The sequence below is a fragment of the Lemur catta genome, chromosome 8, assembly GCF_020740605.2.
Source record: "Lemur catta isolate mLemCat1 chromosome 8, mLemCat1.pri, whole genome shotgun sequence".
NCBI lineage: Eukaryota > Metazoa > Chordata > Mammalia > Primates > Lemuridae > Lemur > Lemur catta.
The window spans coordinates 16447809-16459906 of NC_059135.1; the positions used below are offsets into that span (position 1 = coordinate 16447809).

Here is a 12098-nt window from a genome sequence, read left to right on the forward strand (position 1 = left end):
CCAGCTTGGCCCATGGAAGTGCCAGCCACTGAAGACCACCATTCCTGGCAGAGGCCATGCAGTTTGGCACATTTATAAAAGATGTAAAACAGAGAGTGGGGTTGGGAGAGACAGAAGCATGAGGTGTCCAGAGTGGCATGACAGACACCAGACATGCACCGTGCATTTACGCCCCCCCAACCCCCTCCCAACCCAGCCCAGAGCAGCACCCCCCACCCCCATCCCCTGCCTCTGCCCTCAGGCTGGTGGCTTTGCAGAGGCCAGGGGACCAGGCTGAGGGGTGCTGCAGTTTGCCTCGAGGACTAGGACAAGAACCCTTAGATGAGTCTGGTTGGGAGGTGGAGCGATGGGAGAGGAAGGCAGATCTCCTCCACTTAGACATGCAGGAGAGTGGCCCATGGGACCCCAGCAGTGGGAGAGGACATGGGGCCACCCCTGGAGAAGCCCTACCAATCAGAAATCTAAGGCAAGGGTCCCAGTGTCCCCTCCAAGCCTACCCCCCCCTACACACACACACGAACGCACAGGCAACAGACTCACAACCCTGAGCACACTCCAGTGGGGCTTATACCCCAAGTCCCTCCGGAGCCCCTTCGGAGCTTGGGAGGGGGCTTTCCCCTCAGGCCAGGCCTAGCCTGAGACAGAGCCTCCCTCTAGTGGCCAGGCCAGCCCTCTCCAGGGAGTGGAGAGAGAGCCAAAGGCCACAGGGCCTGGGGGCTGGGTGGTGACCTGGCAGGCCTCCCCAAGCTGGCAGAGCTGGTGACTGCAGAGTCTAGATAGGCAGGGATACTGCTATACCCGCACGGGGGGGCCTGAGCAGGCTGTCAGTGGCCCTCGGGACCCGTACTCATAGTCCGCATCTGTGGGCGAGGCCATGAAGGAGCTCAGTGAGCTGCCCGTCTGCCGGTCTCGGAAGCTCTGGATGTAGCTCTGTGCGGGAGTAAATGTAGGTGTGAGAGTTCCGTTGCAGACTGCTGCCCTGAAAGCCACCTCTTCCTATACCCCCAAAAGGCTGACACTCCCCCAGACTGCCATAGACCCAGGACATCACCACACCCAGCATTTCTACCACATACCACATCCCACTTAAAATTCATACTCAGGACATCTTTCCCCCAATCCCAAAGCTGGGCTCACCAGGCCCCTGGTACAGGGGATCCAGTGGGTGGACAAACAAGTCTTCTAGAAAGTGACCAGCTCCTGGGGAAAGCCCAGCCCTGCTTAGAGGAGTCTGCACACTTTCTTCTCCCCCATCTGGGCTGGAGGGGCTCAGGGTGCTCACCGGGGAGAGGACATCCCCATTGAAGCGTTTGATGGGCACTGGCCTGCGCCGATAAGCAGGGTCAGGGGGCCCGGGCCTTGGAGGAGCCCGGGGACCTCTGGGGGGAGCCCGAGGGGGTCTCTTTTTCCGCCGTTTCTCCTTGCGCTCTTCCTGCTGCCGAATCCGCATCAGCTGCACACGTCGTCGCTGCCGGCTGATGACCACTGTGGAAGGATGCACAGAGAAGGGTCTCTGAGGCCCATGTGCCTCATTACCCCCAAGCCCTCCCTATCTCTTCCAACCTGGGGGCTCCAGGCTTCCAGATTCCCCTTGTCCCTAACCCCTGACCCCTGCTCCCACCCCATCACTTCCTTTCTTGGTCCCCCACCTCTCAGATGGGACTTCCTGCTGTTGTTCTTCTCTTCCAAAGGTCTTTATGGAAGATTCCTAGACTTCTAGGTATCCCCTTCCCGCTGTCACCCCTCTCCCAATCCTGAGCCATAGGTGGCTCACCTAGGCCAGCACCATCATCTTTGCATTGGACAACCACAGCTGCTTCTTCACTGGTTTCCCCCTCTATGCTAGCCTCCCTCCAGTGCTTTTGACACTCAGCAGCAGAATGAGCACTCCAAGAGCGAAATTAGAATCTATCCTCCACTCCTTTAAACTTTCCAATGGCATCCCATTGTCCTAATAAAATGCAGAGTCCTCATCATGGCCCAGAGGCACTGCATGATCAGCCTGACTCTCAAACCTCACCTACTGCACTCCAGCCCCACTTCCTCAAACAAGCCAAGCTCATTCTTTCCCAGGGCCCTCCCCTCACTATCCCTTTTCTCTAGCTCTTTGCATGCCTGGCCCCTTATCCTTCAGGTCTGCGTACATGTCACCTCCTTCAGCAGCCTTCTTTGGCCACCATAATTATAACAGCTTCCATAGGTCACTCTTTCACATTATACTATGTATCTCTTCCTTATCACTCTCCACAATGAATTACCTTGTTTGTTTGCACATCTGTTATCTGTCTCCTGCCCACCCTGAATGTATACCCATAAGGGCAGGGACCTTTTCCGTTTTATCTCTGCTGTATGTATCCTCAGTGCCTGGCATGAGGTTAGCACAGAGCTCATACATTATTCCATACTTTGTTGTGGAATGAATGGTGGAGCTTGGGTCCTATCCTCCCAGACCCTGAGCAAATCAGTTCTCGAACCCCATAGAGGCCTTCTGCTGCTGGTGTGTACAGCTTCTGTCCCCTAATCCCTAGGCTCTCAGCCCCTTATCCACCCCTGGCCATCCACGCCTATCATGCCCACCCTGGCCTCTGCCTTCTCACCTTCTGTGTGGGAGTCCCCCTCGGCCGTCACCCGCCACTGCACCAGAACACCCATCAGGCTGAGCAGGGGCCAGAGTGCCAGCAGGGCCCAGCTCCGCCAGCAGAGGGCGGGGACGGGGGCCGCCCGAAGACGCTCCACCACGTAGCGCCCCAGCAGTAGCAGCTCGGCAAAGTAGTCGGCGGCGGTGGCGATGAGCGCAGCACCAGTCACGGCGGTGGCCAGGGTGGTGAGTGGGCGGGGCCAGCGCAGAGTGAGCAGGGCACAGAGCAGGCCGCCCCCCAGCAGCAGCCCCAGAGGGCCCCACACAGAGCCCGGCTGGTAGTAGGGTGCGGAGCCCAGTAGGGCCGCGGCGGCGAGCAGCAGCCCGAGCAGCAGCCCCACCAGGAAGAGGCCCACGCTGCGCACCAGCATGGCCACCAGCCCGCAGAGCAGCCCGATGCCCAGCGCAATGCCCGCGCTCGCCCCAGCGCTCAGCTGTGTCTCCAGCACCCGCTCTCGGTAGCACAGGAGGAAGATGACCACTGAGCCAAACAGCAACCCAGTGAGGAAGAGCACTGCCTTGAAGCAGCGGTAACCTAGAGGGGAACAGGGGCTAGTGAGGGGCCAAAATGAGGTCATCAGGCTGGAGGGAGGAGGTCAGAGGGGTCAGGGACATAGGATCACAAGGGAACCAAAAACAAGGATACTAAGATCAGAGAATTGGGGGTCACTGGGTCATGAGGGCATTAGTGATGGGGCCACTGAAGTCAGGGGAGGTCAGAGAGATATGGCCATTGGGGACCACTGGAAAAACAAGCATAATCATGGAGTTAATGATTTGGGGTCTTTGAGGATCACAGGAGTCACGACAGATCATTGGAGTCAAGAGTGAATCAGTAATGGGGCATTAGAGTCTTTGAGACCACAGGAGTCACAGGGAGATCAGCAAAAAGTCGCTGGGAGGCTGGGCATGGTGTCTCATGCCTGTAATCCAAGTGCTTTGGGAGGCTGAGGCAGGAGGATCACTTGAGGCAAAGAGTTTGAGACCAGTCTGGGGAACATAGCAAGACCCTGTCACTGCAAAATATCTTTTAAAATTAGCTGGGTGTGGTGGCACATGCCTGTAATCCCAGTTACTCAGGAGGCTGAGGCAGGAGGATCACTTGAGCCCAGGAGTTTGAGGCCACAATGAGCTATGATTGCACCACTGTACTCCAGCCTGGATGACAGAGTAAGACCTTGTCTCAAAAGAAAAAAAAAAAAGAGTCATTGGGTACTTTGAGGAGGGATTATTCAGAGACAGGAGGTCTTTGGAAATCAGAAAGAACTTGAGTGATGGAAGTTACACAGATTCAGAAAGATGAGGTATTTGAGGCATTACAGGGCTTCAGAGATACAGCATCATTGGAAGGTTACAAAAGACAGTCGCAGGGTTATTGGGAAGGAGTTCCAGGTCTTTGCAAGTCAGGAGGGTTGACAGAAATGGAATCACTGAGAGTATTAAAGGGTTTCTGAGAGAGAGGAACACTGATGTAAAAAGAATGGGATTATCGAGATCACAGTATGGGGAGGGGTGATCAGATGATGAGGCTATGGGGATCAGAGCTAGGAGTAATAGCGGGAGTCAGAGGAATGGAAGGTAATGAGGTAGTGGGGATCATGGAGGTCACTAGGGCTTAAATGGGGTGATAGGGAATCAAAGAAGGGGAAATAGTGGTTGTGGAGTTTCAGAAATAAGGAAGTTATAGGCCCACTAGGCCCATTAGACATACCTGAAAGGGTGAGGGAGGTGTAGACACTGAACAGTTGGGAAGATGGAAGTCAGAGATGGAGGTTCAAGGAGTCAGGGGGAGTCAAAGAGAAAGAAAATAAAGAGGAGATTCTGTTCCAGGAATGAGGGGAAGTATCAGAGTCCAGGAGGCTCTGAGGTCAGAAAGAGGAGTAGGGCATGGACAAGGTCTCAAAGTCTCAGAGCCTGGGAATAGTGGCATCCAAGAGAGGCAGGATGTCAGGCAAGCCCAGGAGAGGAAATACGGGGCTGTACTGAGCAACATGCAGAGAGAGTGGGAATGGATAGTGGAGGGGGTGAGATGATACAGACTCCTTGGAGGCCCAGAACGTGTCCTGAACCCTTGTGGCAGGCACTTCTTCCTGCCTACTCTGCAGTTGTTCAGCTCAGAGTTTGGGGGAGGAATGGGTGGGACCATCTGGCTCCCATCTACCCACCCATTCTAGGGGGAGGTATGGAGGCTGCAGAGCATACATCTTGCACTACCTCTGCCCAGCCTGGGACCCAACCCCCCTGGCCTCCTTTGCCCCGCTGATTCCAGTTACCTATAACCCTCCTCCTGGAGGCTTTCCTTGGGCCCCCAGCCCATAATGCTCCCTTTCCTCTCTGAGGTTCTGTAACTCTTGCTGTAGAGTCAGTGGGTACTTACTCCATGCTGCCACTAGCCCATATGACACCTTTGTGCAAATTACAAAAAGGGGTGCCTTTCTCTAGGCAAAGCAGCCTTGTGCCAAGGACTAGAATTTGTCAAGTAGACCATGAGCTGGATTTCAGCCCTCACTTGCCTATTCAACGGAGCTCCCTGTGCAGTACCCATCCTGTACAACAGTTCACAGCGGCCCTTATTACCAGAGCCTTCCTTGTAGGTGATCTCCATATGTGTGACTACCATCCAGCCCACTCTAATATGTCTCATAGGTGTGAATGTCAAGGAGTCTCTCTTCCCCATCAGACAATATGCCCTGTGGTAAGGGACCATGTTTAATAACCCCACTAAGTGATTTCAGTGCCTACCTAGCACAGGGACCCAACACATCTTCACCACAATAGCTACTATTTATTGAGGGCCTATTAATTCTTATAACAACCCTATGTGAGACAAATGTCATTGTTCAGATGACAAAACTGAGGTTCAGACAAGTTAATGTACCCAAAGCATCAAAATTAGTAAGTGCAGAGCTAGGTTCAAACTCAAGCATGTTTAATTTAAAAACCTGTGTTCTCTAGAAGCTAGAGTAAAGATGATCTATGAACATGAATGAGATGAAAAAAAGAGAAAAGAAAGATAGTTATTAATGATGGTGGGGGAGGTTCAGAGAAGATTTGGGGGGCCCAGGTGAGGGATGAGATGGGGATCTCACCGAAGAAGCAGTAGACGACTCCAAACAAACAGCACATGATGCAGACGAGGGCCGGCAGTGCCTGGTACCTGCGCTCCAGGGGCTGTTCACAAGGTGCACCCCAGAAGGTGTCATCTGGCTCAGGGGGCAGCAGCTGGAACCGCAGTGTTGCCACAGTGCCCGGCATAGTGCTGGGAGTGGAAGGGAGTCAACCTCCCAGGTTAACCTGACAGAGGGCAAGTTGGTGTCAAGGAGGAGTCCTGGGTCCCCCCAGATGGGGGTGGGAGTGGGAGTGGGAGAACTCAGCAAGGACACAGTGGACAAAGGAGTGGTGCCTACATCATGCAGCTCTGGAAGCATCCCTGGCGTGGAGGGCAGAGACAAAGGGAGACAAAAGTGCCTGGCCAGAGGGGCCTGGGATGAAGTTAAAAGGGGCACGGGGAGAGGGGGTGAGGGCAGTGTGTTGCCGGTGAGCCGGTGAGAAGGAGGTAGCCAAGAGACTCATCTGTGGGCGGATAAATCTGGGATTGTCCAAGATTTACCTGGGCTGGAGGCGACCTGAGCTTCTGAGCGAAAGAGGCTGTGCAGGGGCCGGAGGGGCTGGGTTTTTGGGGCTCCAGAGGCTCCAACTGACTGGGGTCCGGGGAAAGTCCGCCGTGTGGGGAAGGGGGCCGCTGGGCCGGAGAGAACAGTCTCTGCGCGGCGGCGGCGCCGCTCCACCTCCGACACCGGCTGGCACTCCAGTCCCGCGGCGTCGGGGGACTCGGACTGGGCCTGGGGAAGGGAAAGGAGCAGGAGCAGGGGCTCAGGCCGCCCCAGAGCCGCGGCCCCATGCCCTGAGCCCGCCCGCGGCCTTTGGTGCTGATGGACAGCTCCGGCCTCTGCTTCTGACGTCACTCAGGGCGCACCATCCAAGCAGGGGCGGGCTGCTTCTGACGTCACTCGGGACGCACCAACCACGCCAGGGGGAAGCAGGGGACTCCGCCCCTGGCGTCTCCCTCTCTCTCACTGAGGAGGGGGCACTTCCGGGGGTCCTTCCCCTTTAACCTCCCCCTTCTCCTCCCTCTCCGGTAGCCAGAACCTTAGACCCCACCCCGGGGGCGGGGCCCTCGCAGTGACACGTCGGACAGCGGCGGCAGCGGCTGGGGCTCCGGCGACGAGCGCAGCAACCCCGCACAGTACCGAGCAGCGGCTGGAGGGGGATCCGAGCGCGGCGCAGGGGATTCGGCTCAGGCCGCTGGCTCTACTCGGCTGGGAGGGAGCGGGTCCGCCCGCTGGGCCCGGGCCCTCCGGATCCGCCCCCTCCCCGGTCCCGCCCCCTCGAAGCCTCCTCTGGCTGCTCTGGGGCTTCGCCCGGGCCCGGGGCCCGCGGTCCGGGCGCCATGCGGGCATCGCTGCTGCTGTCTGTGCTACGGCCCGCAGGGCCCGTGGCCGTGGGCATCTCCCTGGGCTTCACTCTGAGCCTGCTCAGTGTCACCTGGGTGGAGGAGCCGTGCGGCCCAGGCCCGCCCCAATCTGGAGACTCTGAGCTGCCGCCGCGCGGCAACACGAACGCGGCGCGCCGGCCCAACTCGGTGCAGCCCGGAGCGGAGCGCGAGAGGCCCGGGGCCGGCGCAGAGAACTGGGAGCCGCGTGTCTTGCCATACCACCCCGCACAGCCCGGCCAGGCCGCCAAAAAGGCCGTCAGGTAGTGATCCGCTACGCCCCCTCCACCCTCTTGGGCACCGGCCGGGACGCGCGCGCAGGGCCGCCGGAGGCCGGGTCGGGCTCCGGAAGGAAGGGGCTGGCCGGCCAGGAAGTCTTTGGGCCGCGATAACTTCCGATGGCCCTGCTTTCCCGGGAGCCGTGGGGCCAGTCTGACCTTTTTCTGGACCCCATCCCGGCCTGGACTGAACTTGCCAGCCTCTGTCCTAAACCAGCTCGATCTGATAGTCCCCCAAAGATCCTCTTAGCTCCTTGGCTGGGCCGCTGGGGTTAGAGAAGTGACTGGTATATAGAGTCAGTGTATAGAGAGAGGAAAGGAGAAAGGAAGAACTAGGATTTACCTGTATCTCGTTCCTGAGTGGGTTACAAGGGCCAGCTCAGGGTGCAGTTGGGAAGGAGGAATGCACTCATCTATGTCTCTGCTGATGACTTGAAATAATTTCTAAGTAACACAGGGTTCAAATTCCAGTTTTGCAACTTACCTTCTGCCTGGTAAAGGTAAGTTACTAGAACCCCTGAGTCCCAGTTTGCCCCCCCAAACATACTCATTCCTATGCCATACATTCCGTTGTATCATTTATGTGAGATATTTGTGACACGGTGGCATATTTATATAGAAATAAGTACATGGTGTGTCAAGCATTTGGCTAGGTGCTTTAAATAGACACAACCAGTCCCATTTTACAGATGGTTCAGGTTAAATAACATGTTCAAGGACACAACTACTAAGTAGTGAAACCGGGAATCAGACCCACAATTTTATCTCTCATATCTGTATGGATAGTGCTATCTTCCAAATGCGAAGCACTGTGTAGGTAAGACCAATATTTCACTTAAATCCTTATGACCCTTGGGAGAGAGGTTTTGTTTTTATCCTATTCATAGGTGAGAAAAAAGACGCAGAGAAGACATGACCTGCCGGAGTCTTTGTGTGCGGTCCCTTGCCCGCCCTGTTTTCTCTTAGATAACCTTGTGCCTTCCTCTCCCCCAGGACCCGCTACATCAGCACGGAGCTGGGCATCAGGCAGAGGCTGCTTGTGGCAGTGCTGACCTCACAGGCCACGTTGCCCACGCTGGGTGTGGCCGTGAACCGCACGCTGGGGCACCGACTAGAGCGTGTGGTGTTCCTGACAGGCGCACGGGGTCGCCGGGCACCACCTGGCATGGCTGTGGTGACCCTGGGCGAGGAGCGTCCCATCGGGCACCTGCACCTGGCGCTGCGCCACCTACTGGAGCAGCACGGCGATGACTTTGACTGGTTCTTCCTGGTACCTGACGCCACCTACACCGAGGCGCACGGACTGGCACGCCTAACTGGCCGTCTCAGCCTGGCCTCCGCTGCCCACCTTTATCTGGGCCGGCCCCAGGACTTCATTGGCGGAGAGCCCACGCCAGGCCGTTACTGCCACGGTGGCTTTGGGGTGCTGCTATCGCGCACGCTGCTGCAGCAGCTGCGCCCCCACCTGGAAGGCTGCCGCAACGACATCGTCAGTGCACACCCCGACGAGTGGCTGGGACGCTGCATTCTGGATGCCACGGGGGTGGGCTGCACTGGCGACCATGAGGTGGGATGACAAGCCACCCCACTGGTGCCTCCTATCTGAGCTTGTGCACTTCCCCCTGAGAGGCAAAGGAGAGGTGGTGGAGATACAGGCCTGGGTTTCCATGCCAGTTCTGTCATTTTCTATCCCTGTCACCCTGGGTAAATTACTAAATCTCCTGAGCACCAGTGTCCTCATCCATGCCAAAGGAAGTAATTATCGCTCAGAGTTGTTATAAGGATTAGAGAAAATAAGGGAGCCTTACATAGAGTAGGCATTCAATGTTAGTTATTATTTTATTTGAGCCCCTGGACAGATCTGAAACAGGATGCATGCCATTTCACGGATGAGCTAGCAGACGCTTGCCTAAGGTCACACAAACTCACAACTGGTTGAGGTAGACTTTTTTTTTTTTTTTTTTGAGACAGTCTCACTCTGTTGCCCAGGCTAGAGTGCCGTGGCATCAGCCTAGCTCACAGCAACCTCAAACTCCTGGGCTCAAGCGATCCTCCTGCCTCAGCCTCCCAAGTAGCTGGGACTACAGGCATGTGCCACCATGCCTGGCAAATTTTTATATGTATATTTTTTTAGCTGTCCAAATCATTTCTATTTTTAGTAGAGACGGGGGTCTCGCTCTTGCTTAGGCTGGTCTTGAACTCCTGACCTCAAGTGATCCTCCCGCCTCGGCCTCCCAGAGTGCTAGGATTACAGGCGTGAGCCACCGCGCCCGGCCTGGTTGAGGTAGACTTAAACCCGCAGAAATCTGACTCCAAGTCCACCACAGGTCATAGGAACAGGAGATACTCACTGTGAGACAAGGGGGAAGGCAATCCCATCCCATTGTGGACCCCTTCCCTTCCTCTCCCCAGGGGGTGCACTATAGCTATCTGGAGCTGAGCCCTGGGGAGCCCGTGCAGGAGGGGGACCCTCGTTTCCGCAGTGCCCTGACAGCCTACCCTGTGCGTGACCCTGTGCACATGTACCAGCTGCACAAGGCTTTTGCCCGAGCTGAGCTGGAACGCACGTACCAGGAGATCCAGGAGTTACAGGTATGGTCTGGGCCTGGGGGTGGGGGGCAGAGAAGAGGTGGTGAGGGGAACAGGATATGAGACGTCTCAGAGATCCCAGAGAAAGAAAAAAGTTAGTGTCAAAATCACAGAACAAACCAACTTCCCAGCCCCTGTTTCCACATTCTCTGAGGAGCCTCCAGAAATTTCCTTTTAACTCTGAGGCTGCCTCCTTCTGGGGAAAGGAAAGGTAGGGGGTCTGGGTGGGCAGAGGTTGGCAGGGAACTGGAGACCCATCCTGAGTGGCACCTGTGGCCTACCTCCTCCCCCAGCTGTGTGCTGGCCTCTCTGCTCTCTCCCTTGCTCATGGCCTGTTTCTCTGACCCAGCGGGAGATACAAAACACCAGCCGTCTGGCCGCTGACGGGGAGCGGGCAGCTGCCTGGCCTGTGGGCATCCCGGCACCATCCCGCCCGGCCTCCCGCTTCGAGGTGCTGCGCTGGGACTACTTCACGGAGCAGCATGCTTTCTCCTGCGCTGACGGCTCGCCTCGCTGCCCACTGCGTGGGGCTGACCAGGCTGACGTGGCCGATGTTCTGGGGGCAGCCCTGGAGGAGCTCAACCGCCGCTACCACCCAGCCCTGCGGCTCCAGAAGCAGCAGCTGGTCAATGGGTACCGACGCTTTGATCCAGCCCGCGGTATGGAGTACACGCTGGACCTGCAGCTGGAGGCCTTGACCCCCCAGGGTGGCCGGCGGCCCCTCACCCGCCGGGTGCAGCTGCTCCGGCCACTGAGCCGCGTGGAAATCTTGCCTGTACCCTATGTCACTGAGGCCTCACGTCTCACTGTGCTGCTGCCTCTGGCTGCTGCTGAGCGTGACCTGGCCCCTGGCTTCCTGGAGGCCTTTGCTACTGCAGCACTGGAGCCAGGTGATGCTGCGGCAGCCCTGACCCTGCTGCTACTGTATGAGCCACGCCAGGCCCAGCGGGCGGCGCATGCGGATGTCTTCGCACCTGTCAAAGCCCACGTGGCAGAGCTGGAGCGGCGTTTTCCCGGTGCCCGGGTGCCATGGCTCAGTGTGCAGACAGCCGCACCCTCACCACTGCGCCTCATGGATCTACTCTCCAAGAAGCACCCGCTGGACACATTGTTCCTGCTGGCCGGGCCAGACACGGTGCTCACGCCTGACTTCCTGAACCGCTGCCGCATGCATGCCATCTCCGGTTGGCAGGCCTTCTTCCCCATGCACTTCCAAGCCTTCCACCCAGCCGTGGCCCCACCACAAGGGCCCGGGCCACCAGAGCTGGGCCGAGACACAGGCCACTTTGATCGCCAGGCGGCCAGTGAGGCCTGCTTCTACAACTCTGACTATGTGGCAGCCCGAGGCCGGCTGGCAGCAGCCTCGGAGCAGGAGGAGGAGCTGCTGGAGAGCCTGGATGTGTATGAGCTGTTCCTGCGCTTCTCTGCCCTGCACGTGCTGCGGGCAGTGGAGCCAGCACTACTGCAGCGCTACCGGGCCCAGACATGCAGTGCACGGCTCAGTGAGGACTTGTACCACCGCTGCCGCCAGAGCATGCTCGAGGGCCTCGGCTCCCGAACCCAGCTGGCCATGCTGCTCTTTGAGCAGGAGCAGGGCAACAGCACTTGACCCTGCCCTGTGCCCCTGAGCCCTGGCACAGCCGTACCCCGCCCCACTCCTCCCCAACAACCAGAGCCACCTGCCAGTCTCGCCGGACAGGGCTGGCCATAGCCTCAGCCCCCAGGGCAGCCCACTGTCCCTTCTTTCTGGCTTTGTGGGTCCTTGGGCTCAGGACAAGCCCTGGGGGAGGCACCCCCAGAACCACCCCCTTTTCACCCCATACCCAATCTCCCTGCCTCCTTGACACTGCTGATTCGGGCTGTGGCCTCCGTATATTTATGCAGTACAGTCTGCCTGACACCAGCCCCGCCTCAGGGGTCAGGCCCTGGGGGCTGGGCTGTAGATGAGTTGTTGAGGAAGGGGGAGCTGAGGGAGGGGGGGCGCATCTCCCAACTTTTCTGTTCTGGGCCCCTGATGAAGCTACCTGCCTTTAATAAACCGGCTGAGTGTGGACTAGTGATTCTGAGGCTTTGAAAGTGAGCGTGGGGGAGGGAGGGTTGA

At 57.7% G+C, this 12098-nt stretch overlaps 2 protein-coding genes across 2 annotated transcripts; one reads left to right on the plus strand and one right to left on the minus strand.

The window, feature by feature from the left end:
* Nucleotides 1-47: 47 nt before the first annotated feature.
* Nucleotides 48-6551, minus strand: TMEM198 (transmembrane protein 198). Its single transcript, XM_045559589.1, has 5 exons — nt 6249-6551; nt 5728-5932; nt 2598-3173; nt 1283-1485; nt 48-930 (listed from the first exon to the last, which is right to left on the minus strand). Exons 2-5 carry the CDS (start codon nt 5891-5893, stop codon nt 793-795), a joined length of 1083 nt encoding a protein of 360 aa, XP_045415545.1. The 5' UTR covers nt 5894-5932; nt 6249-6551; the 3' UTR covers nt 48-792.
* CHPF (chondroitin polymerizing factor) lies at nt 6331-12057 on the plus strand. The gene is made up of 4 exons (XM_045559586.1): nt 6331-7393; nt 8402-8975; nt 9821-10000; nt 10347-12057. The coding sequence occupies exons 1-4, from the start codon at nt 7089-7091 to the stop codon at nt 11604-11606; spliced, it is 2319 nt and encodes a 772-aa protein (XP_045415542.1). The 5' UTR covers nt 6331-7088; the 3' UTR covers nt 11607-12057.
* The last annotated feature ends 41 nt before the right edge of the window (nt 12058-12098 follow it).

Excerpts from the sequence above, each read along its gene's own strand:
- CHPF (XM_045559586.1), top strand. The coding sequence starts at position 7,089 with ATGCGGGCATCGCTGCTGCTGTCTGTGCTACGGCCCGCAGGGCCCGTG. Across the intron at positions 7,394-8,401 it reads GCCGCCAAAAAGGCCGTCAG|GACCCGCTACATCAGCACGG; the intron begins GTAGTGATCCGC and ends CCTCTCCCCCAG. Across the intron at positions 8,976-9,820 it reads GCTGCACTGGCGACCATGAG|GGGGTGCACTATAGCTATCT; the intron begins GTGGGATGACAA and ends TCCTCTCCCCAG.
- TMEM198 (XM_045559589.1), bottom strand. The coding sequence starts at position 5,893 with ATGCCGGGCACTGTGGCAACACTGCGGTTCCAGCTGCTGCCCCCTGAG. Across the intron at positions 3,174-5,727 it reads AGTCGTCTACTGCTTCTTCG|GTTACCGCTGCTTCAAGGCA; the intron begins GTGAGATCCCCA and ends GTTCCCCTCTAG. Across the intron at positions 1,486-2,597 it reads GGGGGACTCCCACACAGAAG|TGGTCATCAGCCGGCAGCGA; the intron begins GTGAGAAGGCAG and ends ATCCTTCCACAG.